At 44.8% G+C, this 19,058-nt stretch overlaps 1 protein-coding gene across 2 annotated transcripts in view; it reads left to right on the top strand.

Annotated features, from left to right (window-relative positions):
* The window catches only part of grb14 (growth factor receptor-bound protein 14), a 185,844-nt gene that overhangs the window by 87,969 nt on the left and 78,817 nt on the right, over positions 1–19,058 (top strand). For both annotated transcript variants that reach the window (XM_070875533.1, XM_070875534.1), the window contains exons 4-5: positions 4,068–4,139; positions 5,413–5,550. In XM_070875533.1, the coding sequence (XP_070731634.1) occupies positions 4,068–4,139; positions 5,413–5,550 (210 nt within the window). The remainder of the gene's footprint in view (positions 1–4,067; positions 4,140–5,412; positions 5,551–19,058) is intronic.

Raw genomic sequence — 19,058 nt, forward strand, 5'->3', positions numbered from 1 at the left:
TTGAATCCCTCCCTGCTGCACAACTGCTCAAGGCATGTATTCATCTGAGCTATCCTGCGATTCCTACTCTGACTAGCACGTGGCACTGGTAGCAATCCCGAGATTACTACTTTTGAGGTCCTACTTTTTAATTTAGCTCCTAGCTCCTTAAATTCGTTTCGTAGGACCTCATCCCGTTTTTTTACCCATGTCGTTGGTACCAATGTGCACCACGACAACTGGCTGTTCTCCCTCCCTTTTTAAAATTCTAGCAAATTAGTCAAACATGACTTCCCCTTCATTAATCCTCCTGCAATCCACAGCTTTCTTCTTCATTGTCAACCACATAGCCTATTTTAGTGTCATCTGCAACTTCTTAATTATACCCCCAACATTCAAGTCCAAGTCATTGATATATGCCACAAAAAGCAAGGGACCTAGTACGGATCCCTGTGGAACTCCACTGGATACAGCCTTCCAGTCACACAAACACACATCAACCATTACCCTTTGTTTCCTGCCTCTGAGCCAATTTTGTATAATGCATATGTTCAACAGTTACAAATGTCATCTTTTGTTACTTTATATTTGTTACTATATCTATACCTGCTGCATAAAAGGGATATTTATGCGTAGTAGAATATTAAAAATATATAGGGCCCAAGTTTCGAGCCGCGCCTAAAACGGCGCAGTCCCGACCTGGATGCCCGTTTTTCGCGCCACAAAGTGCGCCTAAAAAATACTCTCCAGCTTCCCTGCAGGTCCTCTGGCCCTCGGCGCAGCACAGCACGAGCTGAAAACAGTGCCGGGACCTCTGCACATGCGCGCTACAGTGGGCGCCCATGTGCAGTAGCTCCAGGTACCCAAAACTGTGTGGGAGGGGCCGAAGCACGCAGCCCCTAGCCCTGGCCGAATGGCCTCACTCGGGCTGCATGAATAAGGCTCCTCCCACGGCCAGCTCCTGCTTGCTCCCGACCCGACCCGACACCGACCTGACTCCTGCTTCCCCCCCCCCCCCAGCACCCGGACTGGACCCGACCCGACTCCCACTCCTCCCCCCCCCCCCCCGCCTCCGCCTCTGCCTCTGGACCACACCCGACACCGACCCGACTCCCACTCCCGGCCCCCCCCCCCCCCCCCCCCCCCCCCCCCGCTCCCGTCTCTGGACCGGACCGGATTCCCGCTCCCCCCCCCGGCCCAGCCCATGGACTGGATCCAACCTAACCTCCCTCCCCCCGACCCAAACCTCCCTCCCTCCCTCCCACCGCTCCCCCCGACCCGACCCAACGCCACCTACTTGTAAATCTGGTGCTGGGGACGGGCCCTGCCCGAAGTCTCGGGCCCGGCCCGTTCAGCCTCCCCGCGACTTCTCCTTCCCCCCCCCCCATCTCCTTCCCCCCCCCATCTCCTTCCCCCCCCCATCTCCTTTCTCTCCCCCCCATCTCCTTTCTCTCCCCCCCATCTCCTTTCTCTCCCCCCCATCTCCTTTCTCTCCCCCCCATCTCCTTTCTCTCCCCCCCCATCTCCTTTCTCTCCCCCCCCATCTCCTTTCTCTCCCCCCCATCTCCTTTCTCTCCCCCCCATCTCCTTTCTCTCCCCCCCATCTCCTTTCTCTCCCCCCATCTCCTTTCTCTCCCCCCCATCTCCTTTCTCTCCCCCCCCATCTCCTTTCTCTCCCCCCCCATCTCCTTTCTCTCCCCCCCCATCTCCTTTCTCTCCCCCCCCATCTCCTTTCTCTCCCCCCCATCTCCTTTCTCTCCCCCCCATCTCCTTTCTCTCCCCCCCCATCTCCTTTCTCCCCCCCCATCTCCTTTCTCTCCCCCCCATCTCTTTTCTCTCCCCCCCATCTCTTTTCTCTCCCCCCCCCATCTCTTTTCTCTCCCCCCCCATCTCCTTTCTCTCCCCCCCATCTCCTTTCTCTCCCCCCCCATCTCCTTTCTTCCCCCCCATCTCCTTTCTTCCCCCCCATCTCCTTTCTTCCCCCCCCCATCTCCTTCCCCCCCCATCTCCCTTCCCCCCCATCTCCCTTTCCCCCCCCATCTCCCTTTTCCCCCCCCATCTCCCTTTCCCCCCCCATCTCCCTTTCCCCCCCCATCTCCCTTTCCCCCCCCATCTCCCTTTCCCCCCCATCTCCCTTTCTCCCCCCCCATCTCCCTTTCCCCCCCCATCTCCCTTTCCCCCCCCATCTCCCTTTCCCCCCCCATCTCCCTTTCCCCCCCCATCTCCCTTTCCCCCCCATCTCCCTTTCCCCCCCATCTCCCTTTCCCCCCCATCTCCCTTTCCCCCCCCATCTCTCTTCCCCCCCCCATCTCTCTTCCCCCCCCCCATCTCTCTTTCCCCCCCCATCTCTCTTTTCCCCCCCCATCTCTCTTTTCCCCCCCATCTCTCTTTTCCCCCCCCATCTCTCTTTTCCCCCCCATCTCCCTTTCCCCCCCACTCCCTTTCTCCCCTTTATCCCCTTCTTCTCCCCCTTCTCCCCCTTCCCTCCCCCCCATCCCTCCCTCCCCCCTTCCTTCCCTCCCCCCTTCCTTCCCTTCCCTCCCCCCCTTTCCCTCGTTGTCAGAAACACACTGGGGGGGGGGGAGGCATCCCAGCACACTGTTGGACAGCTCCCGGTGCTGCAGTCGGTAAGTAGAAAATGTTTGTTTTATTGATTTAAAAAAAAATTATTTCTTAATTTTTTTTGATTGATTTATTGATATATTTATCATTTATTATTGATGATGGCTCTTTATTTGTAAAACTGAAGTGTTTAATGTTTGTAAACTTCCCTTTAAACCCCCCCCCACCCCCCATTCCCTACGCCTGATTTGTAACCTACGCCTGATTTTCTAAAGTGTAGACAAGGTTTTTTCGAGCATACAAAAATCTTCACTTACTCCATTCTAAGTTGGTTTGGAGTAAGTTTTCACTGACGAAACTTTGAAAACAGGCGTAAGTGGCCGGACACGCCCCCTTTTGGAAAAAAAAATTCTGTTCCAAAGTGAAACTGTTCTTACTGACTAGAACTGGAGCAAACTAAATGACGAGAATTCCGATTTCTAAGATACTCCGTTCTACACCAGTTGCTCCTAAAAATCAGGAGCAAATCATGTGGAAACTTGGGCCCAGTAAGCCAGATTTTGCTCATGTTACACTTGGGAGTAATGGATTGCCTGGGTGGAGCACTGAGGAAAATTCACTCGGAAGGATCGTATGCCTGCAAAATGAGTCCACCCAGTTTTCCTTCAATTGAAACAACGGATGGAAAATTGAACAGGCACCATTACAAGTGTGCATCCAGTCTGCCCAGTTTTCTTCAATGTGCTCTGTCCAGTTGACCTTTTACATCCAAGTGCTATACGAGGAAAAGCTGCCTTAATATGTCAGAGTTGAGAATAATAATTCAGTCTTGTTGATCAAGCTGTCATATTTTGTGATTTTTAAACACCCAGCCTTTTAAACTCATTCGCTTCATCCATTATCTTGTAAAAAGTGTTTCAAACTCTAGCCTGGATTTTCCACCTCTACATCCATCAAACCAGGATTTTAGTTTGACAATTCTCTTGTTGGCTAGTGGAGAAGCGGAAATCCCTTGGCTGGTATATGGACTGTCTCAATGTTGTTGTGAAAATGAAGTTGTATTGCAATTACACATCACACAGCTTGAAGGTTGAAGAACATATTTTGTGGCCTGGATTTGAATTGGGTGGTGAGGCCTAGCACTATGTCCCTGCCCCAACTTCTTTTCCCTGCCACTTGCAAGCCTCTAAATGTACCTGACTTCTACTAGTCATTGCCACCATCAAGGACCGCAAGGTTGGTGGTAGCCCACAAGGCAGTGGTGAAAAGGCCTGCTGATGTGCCTTTTGGAGGGCGATTTAGAACTTTACATTTTTTGTAACGTCAAAGAAATGTTCTATGTAATTGCATGAGATTTGGACAAATGCTTGAAGTACAGAATTTCACGTAAAAGTAAAATTCATTTTTTAATCTCGTGCCATAATGTTCATCAGAGTTTAATATATTTGTTATAATACTTGTCTTGTATTCTGCTGCCTTCAACTTGCCAAGTATCCCATGACAGTTTGATTTTTCTTTTTCTCCAGTTTTTTCCAGAACACATGGTATCTAGTTGCAGTGAAACAAATGGAAGTCTAAGTCATTCACAGTTAATACAGGTGCGGCAATGTTTTTGTATAAACAGCGTTTATAAAATTGTGGGATGGAACACATTCGTTCTATTTAAAAGAAAAACTTTTGTTCTAAAGTAAATAGCAAAACATACTGGGGCCAATTATCCACCCCTCTGCTGGCATCAGGACTCGAGGAAGATGGAACAAACCTAAAGTGCACTCTGCCTGACCTTGTGTGAACCTGCTCGTATTTTCAGATTCAGGTCATTAACCTGGACCCCACACCACACATGCAGGCCTGCCTCTTGGCTAGTCTTGTATCTGGGGGAAAAAACAGTGGGGGTGGGGGTGGGGAAATGCAACTGCTGCAGGCCCCACAATCCCGAGTCAGTCATAATGGCCAGCAGGTGCATGATAATGTGGCTGGCATCCAGAAGCAGGAGCCAAAAGACTTCCAGTGCTGATCTGTGTCCGACTAAAGAAATGTTTTTGGTCTTGTGCTTGCTGCCTGATTCTCTTCAATTCTCAGAGGAGCTAGGCACAAGGTCCAAGCTACACTTCCATGTTCCTCTTAAAAATGGGCATTGGGAGAGGAAAGGGAGGTTGAAGGGCTGTTTACACCCACCCTCGCCTCTAATATGCCTAACCTTTGCTGCAGGCACAGCTGAACAGTTGGTCTTAATCTTGATGACCAAGAAGTTTGAGCGCCTAGCATGTGTTGGAGGTTTAAGATGATGGTTGGTATTAGTGAAAAGAAACTGGAGTGGTGGGTGGGGTGGGCAGAGAGAGAGAGAGAGGGGAGAAATGAAATGTGGCATGACTGGGAGACGGGAGAGAAGAGCCTGAGGGGTCAAGAGAAGAAAATAAGGGAGATAGATGTAATGGACTCGTGGTTGAAGTGGCAACCAAAATGCGCACACAAATGGGGACACACGGAATTCAGGTTACATCGGCATGGCGGAGAGTTAGGAGAGAGATGTCCTGGTCATGAAACAGAGAATAAGGAGGACACAATACGAGAATCTAAAGAAGTTTGAGGTCCAGTGATGGGATGAAATTGACTTGCGACATGATAGAATCAGCTTGGAGTATCCACAAAACCAATGTCCAGGTTTGGAGACTGTTGTGGAGAGGGAATGAATCGAAGATCTGCTTGAGGGGCAGCGTATTGGTGATCCCAAGCAGATTTGTGTCCAGGCCCCAACACAACTGGCTGATTTCAAGAAATCTAAATTCAAGGAAATAAGTAAAATTGTGTTGGTCTTTTTTCCTACATATTATTTAACTTTAACTTTAAAATTCTGAAATTTGTGTTTAGAATTTCCTAAATTCAAGCACATGTCCTGAGATTCATGGCTACCTTCATGCTAGAGAGCAGGGAAAGAAGATGTGGAAGAAATGTTACTTTGTCTTGCGAAGATCTGGATTGTACTTTTCTACTAAAGGAACATCTAAGGTAAGAGAATAACATTGTTTAAGTGACAGCACCAGATTTTTAAAGCCTTGCTCATTTTTATTTGTAGTCATAATCTGTTATGTGGTGTTGTCTGGATACTGATGTAAGATTACATTCAATGTAATTGTTATCTCCTAGACGGCCAGTAACTCCAGTGAATTTCAGGATCGATAACTGGCCATTATTTGAGCTTTGATACTGAAACAAAAATTAAAATTCTAGTAAGTTATTGAAGTGTTAGTAATAGTTTTGCTACTGTAATAGCAAGCATACACAACGTCCCCTCATTCTCTCCTGTTTGCCCATTCTTTCCAGTTTCATTATTTTAACTCCACTTTTACATTATTTCTCATGCTCTCAGTTTTTCTAAATTTTAAGCTGACCTGTTTTCCTCTATATCTGATGTTTCAATATCTATTTTTGAAGTTCGACCTGTGGAATTTTGACTTCTGGTTGGCTTATTCCCAACTCGGGAAGTGATGATTAGTTCCAAGAGTTAGCTTTTCAAGGCTCTGAAATGTAAATATTTGACATGTTTATGTCAACGAAAACCAGGTCCATTTTTTTGATGCAATTTTCAAGCATTACAAAGAAGGTGCTACTGCTTGAAAAGCTGAGATAGACTGCCTTGCTTGGCTGATTTTTAAAAAAAATATTCGTCAAACAGCACCAAAACCACGCTTCTGCCAACCAGTGCTGAGTAATATGTCCTTACTATACAGTACAAATGCACACGAGGCCCATACTACAGAGAAGGTCACTCTGTGACCAGTAACCTTTATTAGCCAGTACTGAAGTGGAGAAGATGGGTGGAGCTTCCCCTTTTATGCCTGAAGGTCCAGGTTAGGAGTGTCTCCCACAAGTTCACCACCTAGTGGTCAGTGTTCTCATGGTGTACAACTTCGGTCAGTTTATACATGGATTACAATGACAGTTGAATACATGACACTGAGAACCAACCTAATTTTCCTTGGTACAGCTTGATTAAATATTGAGAGTGACTACTGACAATGTGGCTGACCTGCATAATTGATGGCAACACATTGACTATTGACACAACAGTCACCCTGCAAATGCACCAAATAACATTGTGACTTAGGGTTTGATGTTCGAATTCAGACTTGAGGGTTCGGGCTGGGGCCAGTGGTTAGGGTTAGAAACCATGTATATATATTATATTATTGGCAACATGTTGGCAGCTTAACACCAGAAAGAAAGCCTTGCATTTATAAAGAACCTTTCATGACTACAGGCTGTCCCAAAGCGCTTTACAACCAATGAAGTACTTTTTGGAGTGTAGTCACTGTTGTAAAGAAGGAAACGTGGCAGCCAATTTGCACACACCAAGCGTCCACAAACAGCAAGGTGATAATGACCAGACAATCTATTTCAATGTTGATTGAGGGATAAAATTTGGCCATGACACCAGGGATAACTCCACTGCTGTTCTTCGAAAAAGTGCCGTGGGATCTTTTAGGTCCACCGGAGAGGGCAAACGGGCCTTAGGTTTAATGTCTCATCCAAAAAGTAGCACCTTCAACAGTGCAGCACACCCTCAGTACTGCACTGGAGTGTCAACCGAGATTTTTGTACTGGAGTCTGACTTGAACCCACAACCGTATACGGCGAGGGTGCTACGAACTGAGCCACAGCTGACACTATAAGGAATGTTAGTGTCAAAAAATGGAACCACCACCAAGTTGGTGGTTAAAAAGGAATATCCACCCCTTTAATTACAACCACGTTCCAGAAGTGAAAGAACTGCATGACAAAATCTCCGGGTTTCCATTTTTTTTAAGTAGTTAACGAATTCAAATCCTCAAATTAACAAAAACACTTTCAGAATAATCTACTGAGGTAGTTTGAAATTGTAATTTTTTTTTAAATTTGAGATTGGATTTAATTTCTCCAGGATCATCAAAGTTAAGTAATTCTTTAAAAGGAAGCACATTTCGGTGTAACGAAGACACCAAAAAATTATTGCCTCTGTGGAATCAAAGCCCAGAACTAACGCACACGTTTGGTCATGTTCCAAATAGAGACAGCCATTTGGAGTGCAGAAGATGTTGTATAAATACAGATCTTCAAAGTGCTCCTTCCAGCGGGCACTGACTGCCTCTCTGTCCTTGATGAGAACTTTTCCGTTCTTCGACTGCAGTGGGGTAGGACCTTGGGTGCTTGGGCCATAGGTGGTCTTTACTGCACTGAAGAATCCACGCACGTTGTGGTTGTCGGCTAGTTTGCTGGATCTCCTGTGCTTTCTCCACCCACCACCTGTTCTTTAGATCGCGAGTTTTTTTGTTGGACCTCGGCCTTCAGACATCTTTAGATCTGCTTTCTTGCACTTGAGTTGTCTGGCTCTTTCCAATTCAAGAATGCCTTGCGCTTGCAGCTTATTAACTCCTGGTGTTCTTGTCGAACCAGTCTTGGTGTTTCCTGTTCAAATGAGACAGCCTTTCCTCACAGGTCTTAATTATGGAGGCCTTGAGGGCAGACCAGGTGCCGTAAGCAACCTGCGTCTCTGGATCACTTTGAGTCACCAGCTTGGTAGTGAGGCGCTGGCTGAATAGTGCTTTCTTAGCAGTTGCTGCTCGCTGGAAGGAACACTTTGAATATCTCCTTAACTGAGACTCTGTCTTCAACGTGTGTGTACTTGACTCCATCCCACAGTATGCCATGCGCCACCATCTCAGTACAGTCCCAAACTTGCATGAGGTTGAAAAGGCCATTGGACAATTGAGGAACAACAAGGCCTCAGGAGCAGATGGAATATCCTCAAGCACTAAAACATGGTGGAGAAGCACTATTGGCGAGAATACATGAGGTTATTTCTCTTATTTGGAAGGAGGAGAGCATGCCAGGGGATCTCAGATGCTGTAATCGTGACCATTTTCAAGAAAGGGATTAAGTCCGATTGCAATAACTACAGAGGAATTTCCCTGCTGTCTACCACAGGGAAAGTTATCACATGAATCCTTCTCCATCACCACCATCCTGTGGCAGAAGAGCTCCTCCCAGAGTCGCAACGCGGATTCCATCCACTAAGGGGCATTATGGACATGATCTTCACCGCGCGACAAATTCAAGAGAAATGCAGGGAACAGCACCAATCTTTCTACATGGACTTCTTTGACCTGACAAAAACCTTTGACACTCAACCATGAAGGATCATGGAGCAGACTCTTCAAACTTGGCTGTCCTCAAAAAATATTTGTCACCATCCTCCACTTGCTTCATGATGACATGCAAACTGTGATCCTGACCATCATCCATCATAGTCCTTTAAAATGTGCTTCCACTCTAAAGGTGAGTTCTCAGGTGGCATGTACAGTTCAATGCAGGAATTACAGTCTCTGTAGAAGGTGGGGCAGACAGTGGTTGAAGGAAAGGGTGGGTTGGAAGCCTGGTTTGCTGCACGCTCCTTCCACTTTCTGCGCTTGGTTTCTGCATGCTCTAGGCGACGAGACTCGAGCTGCTCAGCGCCCTCGGCTCTTCCTTCACTTAGGGCGGTCTTGGGCCAAGGATTCTCGGGTGCCGGTGGGGTTGTTGCACTTTATCAAGGAGGCTTTGAGGGTGTCCTTGAACGGATCAAGGACACCCTCAATTCATATACGAACTGGGGTGAAGCAAGGCTGTGTCATTGCACCAACGCTCTTCTCGATCTTCCTCACTACAACCGTCAGTAAGCTTCCCGCTGGAGTGGAGATAATCTATAGAACAAACGGGAAACTGTTCAACCTCCGTCACCTTCAGACCAGATCCAAGATCATGCCATCCTCCGTCATTGAATTATAATGTGCAGATGATGCTTACGTCTTCGCTCACTTGGAGCTCCAAACCATCGTCAACACGCAGGATAGGCACATCAACGTCAATGTTCTCGCCCAGACTAACATCCTCAGCATCGAAGCATTGACAATGCTCGATCAGCTCCGATGGACAGGCCATATCGTCCGTATGGCCGATATGAGACTCCAAAAGCAAGTGCTCTATTCAGAGCTCCGACACGGCAAATGATCCCCAGGTGGGCAGAGGAAACACTTCAAGGACACCCTCGAGGCCTCCTTGAAGTTCAACATCCCCACCGACGCCTGGGAATCCCTGGCGCAAGATCTCAGTGGAAGAGAATTATCCGTGAAGATGCTGAACACCTCGAGTCTTTTTGCCGGGAGCAAGCGGAGTCCAAGCGCAAATGGCGGAAGGAGCGTATGACAAACTAAGCACTTCAAGAAACCGGCACTTCAACCAGCATCCTTTCAACCACAGTGTGTCCAACCTGTGACAGAAACTGTAGTTCCCGCATCGGACTTTGCAGTCATTTGAAAACTCATTTTTAAAGTGGAAGCAAGTCATCCTTGACTCTGAGGGACTGCCGATGATGATGATAAATACAGGTTCCAGCGTGAAGTGCGATTATATCCGTGACTTTCACCACCACTTGGAACAGAAGTTTTTTTTCCAAAACTGCTAATGAGCATAGCTTTGCTGGTTGGCCACATTTCTGAACAAAAACCGATGAACTGTTCTGTGTTCATTGAGATTTTCTAAAAATAAGTGTATTTGTATACTTTACAAAATCCAGTTATTGCTTATAAATGTTGAAATATTTGATCACAATATAACACAACACACTATTAGTACAATGAATAGTTTTACCATGTAGAGAGCAAAAGTTAGTTAAATAGTTTTCAAACTCCAATTGAAACCGCCTTTGTCCATTTAAGAAATTGTATCAAATTAGTAATGGATAATGCTTTGTTACTGCATATACCTGTGGTTTATCTCTGTCTTGAGAACTGTGATTTCAGTTATTTGAAGGGGAAATTTGTGGAAAGTTGTATGGTGGATAAGGCAGAACTATTTAAAAGACTGACTTGACATGAGTGCCAAGAGTTGATGGTACCGAGTATTTTGATACTGACCCAAGGAGAAAGTTTGACTTGAGTGCAGTGAGTTTGTGTATATATTGTGTTCTCTGTTATTACCAATTACTTGGTTTGGTAACATCTCAACTTTACCAGTGAGAATTGAATGATTAATACCAAGGATTAAAATTCACCATTCGACCACTGTTGATGCTAATGGATAGCCATCAGTTAGATTTTTGAGCATGAGAAATATTCGAAGTAATAGTCTAACAGTGTTTCTGATACCTATCCACCATTTAAATCTCTGAAGCATTTGATGTAATGCTCTGGGTAAAATGCTAAAGTATGATTACCCTTGTATAGTGCTTTTAAAGTTGTGCAACATCCCAAAGTACTTCACATAAAAAGCATGAGTTATTTCGTAGCATACCTCAGTTTCACAAGATTAAGTGACCTATTTAAGTGATTTCAAATGAGGCAACTTCTGTTGATATCCAGAACTAGTGGTGTTGAGGGAAAAAGAAATACTTGCATTTATATAGCACTTTTCACGACCATCGAACGTCTCAAAGCGATTTACAGCCAATAAAGTACTTTTGGAGTGTAGGAAATGCGGCAGCCAATTTGCACAAAGCCAGCTCCCACAAACAGCAATGTGTTACTGACCAGATAAACTGCTTGTGATGTTGATTGAGGGATAAATATTGGCCAGGACACCAGGGATAACTTTCCTGCTCCTCTTCGAAATGGGATCTTTTATGACCATCTGAGAGAGCAGACGGGCTCGGTTTTACGTCTCATCCAAAAGACGGCACCTCCGACAGTACAGCACTGCCTCAGCACTGCACTGGAGCATCAGCCTAGACTTTTGTGCTCAAGTCCTTGGAGTGGGACATGAACCCACAGGCGAGTGTGCTACCCACTGAGCCACAGCTGACACACACATTGGTTAATCCATCTAGATGAGCCATAAAACTACTATAGTGCAGTGTTAACATGCTATATCATACGTGTTACCTTCTCATCAATTGATGGTTAGTTCCTTATATTTGATTAAGAAATAAGTGCCCGAAATTCTTGAGATAAGTTTACATCTTGCCTTCCTGCATTTTATGATCCTGCTGATTTCATGACAATAGCTGGATCAACTGAGGGACATTGCTTTCCTCTGAATTTGGCCATAATAGTGGCTGAAATATGTATTTTAAGACAGATCTCTGGCAATCATAAATGGCAGGATATTAGAGCTCATGGGCCAACAAACCAACTTGGAACCATCTTGTGTGTAGAGAAATTACAGATGGAAAGGCCAACAAAGAGAGATTGTTTTAGAATTGAGACAAGAGGAACATAAGAACATAAGAATTAGGAACAGGAGAAGGTCATCTAGCCCCTCGAACCTGCTCCGCCAGTCAACAAGATCATGGCTGATCTGGCTGTGGACTCGACTCCACTCACCCGCCCGCTCCCCATAACCCTTAATTCCCTTATTGGTTAAAAATCGATCTATCTGTGACTTGAATACATTCAATGAGCTAGCCTCAACTGCTTCCTTGGGCAGAGAATTCCACAGATTCACAACCCTCTGGGAGAAGAAATTCCTTCTCAACTCTGTTTTAAATTGGCTCCCCCGTATTTTGAGGCTGTGCCTCCGAGTTCTAGTCTCCCCGACCAGTGGAAACAACCTCTCTGCCTCTATCTTGTCTATCCCTTTCATTATTTTAAATGTTTCTATCAGATCACCCCTCATCCTTCTGAACTCCAAAGAGTAAAGACCCAGTCTACTCAATCTATCATCATCTCCGGAATCAGCCGAGTGAATCATCTCTGTACCCCCTCCAAAGCTAGTATATCCTTCCTTAAGTAAGGTGACTAAAACTGCACGCAGTGCTCCAGGTGCGGCCTCACCAATACCCTATACAGTTGCAGCAGGACTCCCTGCTTTTGTACTCCATCCCTCTCGCAATGAAGGCCAACATTCCATTCACCTTCCTGATTACCAATTGCACCTGAAAACTAACTTTTTGGGATTCATGCACAAGGACCCCCAGGTCCCTCTGCACCGCAGCATGTTGTAATTTCTCCCCATTCAAATAATATTCCCTTTTACTGTTTTTTTTTTCCCAAGGTGGATGACCTCACATTTTCCGACATTGTATTCCATCTGCCAAACCTTAGTCCATTCGCTTAACCTACCTAAATCTCTTTGCAGCCTCTGTGTCCTCTACACAACCCGCTTTCCCACTAATCTTTGCGTCATCTGCAAATTTTGTTACACTACACTCTGTCCCCTCTTCCAGGTCATCTATGTATATGTAAACAGTTGTGGTCCCAGCACCGATCCATGTGGCACACTGCTAACCACCGATTTCCAACCCGAAAAGGACCCATTTATCTCGACTCTCTGCTTTCTGTTAGCCAGCCAATTCTCGATCCATGCTAATATATTTCCTCTGACTCCATGTACCTTTATCTTCTGCAGTAACCTTTTTGAGTGGCACCTTATCGAATGCCTTTTGGAAATCTAAATACACCACATCCATCGGTACACCTCTATCCACCATGCTCGTTATATCCTCAAAGAATCCCAATAAATTAGTTAAACATGATTTCCCCTTCATGAATCCATGTTGCGTCTGCTTGATTGCACTATTCCTATCTAGATGTCCTGCTATTTTTTCCTTAATGATAGCTTCAAGCATTTTCCCACTACAGATGTTAAACTAACCGGCCTATAGTTACCTGCCTTTTGTCTGCCCCCTTTTTTAAACAGAGGCGTTACATTAGCTGCTTTCCAATCCGCTGGTACCTCCCCAGAGTCCAGAGAATTTTGGTAGATTATAACGAATGCATCTGCTATAACTTCCGCCATCTCTTTTAATATCTCTGCATCGTTTAGTTCAGTTCACAATGATTGGCAAGCAATTACTTTGTCTTATTCATTGGGGGGGAACATTGCGGTAGGAGGCTTCTTTCGGACGAACGCCTCCGACCCAAAATTTTTTTATGAAGATACCTGGTGGTACCAGAGGATTGTAGGATTCCGGTTGGAGGCCTCCATTCGCTGTACAGCGTACAGGAACATATGCTCCAGGTACGTATTCATGGCCTGGACCACCAATCACCATGTAGTATTCTCATTGATAATCGGAGCTTTGTTTGTACACGCTCTGATTACTATCCATGAGAATAGCTCCCAAAAACAAGAAACGCAACACACATTTAAACAAAATACTCCGCATATTTAAAATTAATTGAAATTGAATGTAATTAGATGTCTTAGAAGAGAAACTTTTTTGAATTTTTTTTTGATTTAATTGGGTTAAAATAACCTTGCCTTAATGGACAGGGTTTTTAAATATATAAATGAGTGATTAAATGTAATTTTTCTATGATTTTAAAACTCTTATGCTGGTAAAGATAGGCTATATGCCTGCTTTTAAAAGGCGCAAGAGTTTGAAGGACATTTGCTGGGCAAGAATTGGGCAAATAGCCTAATCTCTGCCCTGTGGATGTCCTTCATGCAGGGGTGCATTGGGTCTGTAGATCGCAAAAGCTCGTTTTCGACGTCGAGAACTGGCACTTGCGAGGCCTCTTGGGGTGTGTATGCACCCGGCGAGGCAGCAATTCTTGGCCCATTAATTTATTAAATAACTCCTTTTCCCTTGTCATAATAGAGTAAGAATATGCTTTAGACATTTAGGTTACTTTTTTGCTGATTAATTTATCCTCTCCCCACAATGCAGGGATATAATTTTTTTCAATTTCAATGATTAAAATTGAACTCAGAAATTAAAATCATGTATTTTATTAAGTTGTACATTATTGAGCTTGAGGATGTCACCTATTTTAAATTCATGATGCATTTTAGTTGCTGTCCTCCAGCTTTATGCCACTTCTGCAACTTCTGATTTAAATGCCTTCAACTCTGATTTCATGCTGCTCATATCACCGAGACCACCTTGGTGAAAGTCAAAAATGGTTTCCTCTGATTGCATTTATTGCTGCTTCTCCTTTTCATACTGTTCAACAAGGTCAATTACCTTCCTCTAATGCTTCTCCATGGTACAGTTCTGTAGAACTATCCTTTCTTGGTTCCATTGTTGTGTTTCAACTGAGCCAGCATGTCTCCAGCAATGGCTTCTCTTCCTCTTGTCCCTGCACCGCTCCTGGAGTTTTTCTCATCTACATGCTTCCACGCAGTATCAACATAATCTCGAGCTGAACATCCATAAGCCTTGACCTCACAGTTGCCTCTGTATTGCCAGAGTGTGTGTTTCACATTAAGTTGTGGATAAACGAAAGTTTCCTTCACTTGAACAGCGGGAAGATAGACATTATTTTCAGCCCCCTCTGTTCCTTTGTGATGAACCCCATTTACCACCTTTGCTGCTTGCTGAGGCTAAACCATCTGTGTGCCATCTCGGTGTCCTATTTGATCTACAGCTGAGCTTTAAATCCTATATCTTAACCATAACAAACATACCTGGCTTCCACATTTGCAACATCGTCTGCCTCTGCCCTACCATACCATTTTTTGCCTCGACTCACTTTCTCCAATGCTCTAATTGTTAACTTCAATTTCATCTCTCCACATTAATTCCTGTTCACCCATCATCAACAACTACTTGTATTTATATAGCTCCTTTAAACTAGTAAAACATCCCAAGATGTTTCACAGGGGCATTATCATACAAAATTTGACACCAAGCCTCAAGATCTTACAGCAGATGACTCAAAGTTTGGCCAAAGAGGTAGATTTTAAGGAGCATCTTAAAGGAGGAAAGAGGCAGAAAGGTTTAGGGAAGGAATTCAAAAGTTTAGGTCCTTGACAGCTGAAGGCATGGCTGACAATGTTGGAGCGATTTAAAATCGGGGTTGCTGAAGAGGCCAGAATTGTATGAGCACAGATATATCTGAAGGTTACAGGGCTGGAGGAGATTAGAGATGAAGAGGGGTGAGGCCATGGAGGGATTTGAAAACAAGGATGAGAATTTTGAAATCAAGGTATTGCTTAACTGGAAGCCAATGTATGTCCGCGAGCATGGATAATTGAGTGAACGGGACTTGTTGCGAGTTAGGATGTGAGCAGCAGAGTTTTGGATGACCGAGTTTACGGAGGGTGGAAGGTGGAAGTCTGACCAGGAGTGGTTGGAAAAGTCTAGTTTAGAGGTAACCAGGGCATGGATGAAGGTTTCAGCAGCGGGTTTCTTTACGTGCACTGGTTCCTGATCCATCAATGTAATCGAATGGTGCCCTGAAAATGGAAGCGATTGATAAAACTAAAGCTGTTGTTTGGGGGAAAGGTATATCTCACTTTGTGCTATACCCACTTGTTTAACACATTTTCCAAGAAATTTCAGTGCTATCATTAGTCAACCTTGGTGAGGAGGATTTAGAGACTGCCTCTGAAAATAGCACATCCATAAATAGAAAGGCATTTCTATTACAAAACATTTTCTGACGTGACAGAAATAAGTATGAATTGTGTGTTGGCATTTTTTTCAATTTTCTTCTCATCTGCTGAAGCACTGCCTTTCTTGTAGGGTATAGTCTTATCAACAGCAGTTGACCTAATAGTAGCTCCATTGTTGGATGTAGTATAAATCAAGAAATAATGGAGGCTTGTAAAAAAGGAACGGCAATAATCATGGGCGATTTTAACCTCCATATTGATTGGACAAAGCAAATTGGCCAGGATAGCCCTGAAGAAACATAGAAACATAGAAAATAGGTGCAGGAGCAGGCCATTCGGCCCTTTGAGCCTGCACCACCATTCAATAAGATCATGGCTGATCATCACCTCAGTACCCCTTTCCTGCCTTCTCTCCGTTCCCCTTGATCCCTTTAGCTGTAAGGGCCATATCCAACTCCCTCTTGAATATATCCAATGAACTGGCATCAACAACTCTCTGAGGTCGGGAATTCCACAGGTTAACAACCCTCTGAGTGAAGAAGTTTCTCCTCATCTTGGTCCTAAATGGCTTATCCCTTATCCTTAGACTGTGACCCCTGGTTCTGGACTCCCCCAACATCGCCAACATTCTTCCTGCATCTAACCTGTCCAGTCCTGTCAGAATTTTATATTTTTCTAAACTCCAGTGAATACAGGCCCAGTCGATCCAGTCTCTCCTTATATGTCAGTCCTGCTATCCCGAGCATCAGTCTTGTGAACCTTCGCTGTACTCCCTCAATAGCAAGAATGTCCTTCCTCAGATTAGGAGACCAAAACTGAACACACTATTCCAGGTGAGGCGTCACCAAGGCCCTATACCTCCCTGCTCCTATACTCAAATCCCCTAGCTATGAAGGCCAACATGCCACTTGCCGCCTTCACCGCCTGCTGTACCTGCATGCCAACCTTCAATGACTGATGTACCATGACACACAGGTCTCGTTGCACCCCCCCCTTTCCTAATCTGCCACCATACAGATATTCTGCCTTCATGTTTTTGCCACCAAAGTGAATAACCACACAGTTATCCACATTATACTGCATCTGCCATGCATTTGCCCACTCGCCTAACCTGTCCAAGTCACCCTGCAGCCTCTTAGCCTCCTCCTCACAGCTCACACTGCCACCCAGCTTAGTGTTATCTGCAAACTTGGAGATACTACTCTCAATTCCTTCATCTAAATCATTGATGTATATTGTAAATAGCTGGCGTCCCAGCACTGAGCCTTGCGGCACCCCACTAGTCACTGCCTGCCATTCTGAAAAGGACCCGTTTATCCCGTCTCTCTGCTTCCTGTCTGCCAACCAGTTCTCTATCCGCGTCAATACATTACCCCCAATACCATGTGCTTTAATTTTGCACGCCAATCTCTTGTGTGGGACCTTGTCAAAAGCCTTTTGAAAGTCCAAATACACCACATCCACTGGTTCTCCCTTGTCCACTCTCCGAGTTATGTCCTCAAGAAATTCTCGAAGATTCGTCAAGCATGATTTCCTTTTCATAAATCCATGCTGACTTGGACCGATCCTGTCACTGCATTCCAAATGCACTGCTATTTCGTCTTTAATAATTGATTCCAACATTTTCCCCACCACTGATGTCAGGCTAACCGGTCCATAATTTCCCATTTTCTCTTTCCCTCCTTTTTTAAAAAGTGGTGTTACATTAGCTACCCTCCAGTCCATAGGAACTGATCCAGAGTCGATAGACTGTTGGAAAATGATCACCAACGCATCCACTATTTCTCAGGCCACTTCCTTAAGTACTCTGGGATGCAGACTATCAGGCCCCGGGGATTTATCGGCCTTCAATTCCATCAATTTCCCTAACATAATTTCCTGACTAATAAGGATTTCCTTCAGTTCCTCCTACTCGCTAGACCCTCGGTCCCCTAGTATTTCCGGAAGGTTATTTGTGTCTTCCTTAGTGAAGACAGAACCAAAGTATTTGTTCAATTGGTCTGCCATTTCTTTGTTCCCCATTATAAATTCAACTGATTCTGACTGCAAGGGACCTACGTTTGTCTCCACTAATCTTTTCCTCTTCACATAGCTATAGAAGCTTTTGCAGTCAGTTTTTATGTTCCTAGCAAACTTCCTCTCGTACTCTATTTTCCCCCTCCTAATAAAACCCTTTGTCCTCCTCTGCTGAATTCTAAATTTCTCCCAGTCCTCATGTTTGCTGCTTTTTCTGGCTAATTTATCTGCCTCTTCCTTGGATTTAACACGATCCCTAATTTCCCTTGTTAGCCACGGTTGAGCCACCTTCCCCGTTTTATTTTTACTCTAGACAGGGACGTACAATTGTTGAAGTTCATCCATGTGATCTTTTAAATGTTTGCCATTGCCTATCCACCGTCAACCCTTTAAATATCATTCGCCAGTCTATTCTAGTCCATTCACGTCTCATACCATTGAAGTTACTTATCCTGAAGTTCAGGACCCTAGTCTCTGAATTAACTGTGTCACTCTGTGTCTTATTAAAGAATTCTACCATATTATGGTCACTCTTCCTCAAGGGGCCTTGCACATGAAAGATTGCTAATTAGTCCTTTCTCGTTACACATCACCCAGTCTACGATGGCCAGCCCTCGAGTTGGTTCCTTGACATACTGGTTGAGAAAACCATCCCTAATAGGCTCCAGAAAATCCTCCTCCACTGTACTGCTACCAGTTTGGTTAGCCCAATCTATATGTAGATTAACGTCACCCATGATAACTGCTGTACCTTTATTGCACACATCCCTAATATTTTGTTTGATGCTGTCCCCCAACCTCACTGCTACTGTTTGGTGGTCTGTACACAACTCCCACTAGCGTTTTCTGCCCTTTGGTATTTTGCAGCTCTACCCATACCGATTCCACATCATCCAGGCTAATGTCCTTCCTTACTTTCTTCTTTACCCAGCAACACTACCCCACCTCCTTTTTGTTTCTGTCTATCCTTCCTGAATGTTGAATACCCCTGGATGTTGAGTTCCCAGCCTTGGTCACCCTGGAGCCATGTCTCCAAAATCCCAATTATATCATATTCATTAATATTTGCCTGCGCAGTTAATTCATCCACCTTATTACGAATACTCCTCGCATTGAGGCACAGAGCCTTCAGGCTTGTCTTTTTAACACACTTTTTCATGACTTGGATGAAGGGACAGAGTGTAATGTAGCCAAGTTTGCTGATTATA

The sequence above is a fragment of the Pristiophorus japonicus genome, chromosome 3, assembly GCF_044704955.1.
Source record: "Pristiophorus japonicus isolate sPriJap1 chromosome 3, sPriJap1.hap1, whole genome shotgun sequence".
In the NCBI taxonomy this organism is placed as follows: domain Eukaryota; kingdom Metazoa; phylum Chordata; class Chondrichthyes; family Pristiophoridae; genus Pristiophorus; species Pristiophorus japonicus.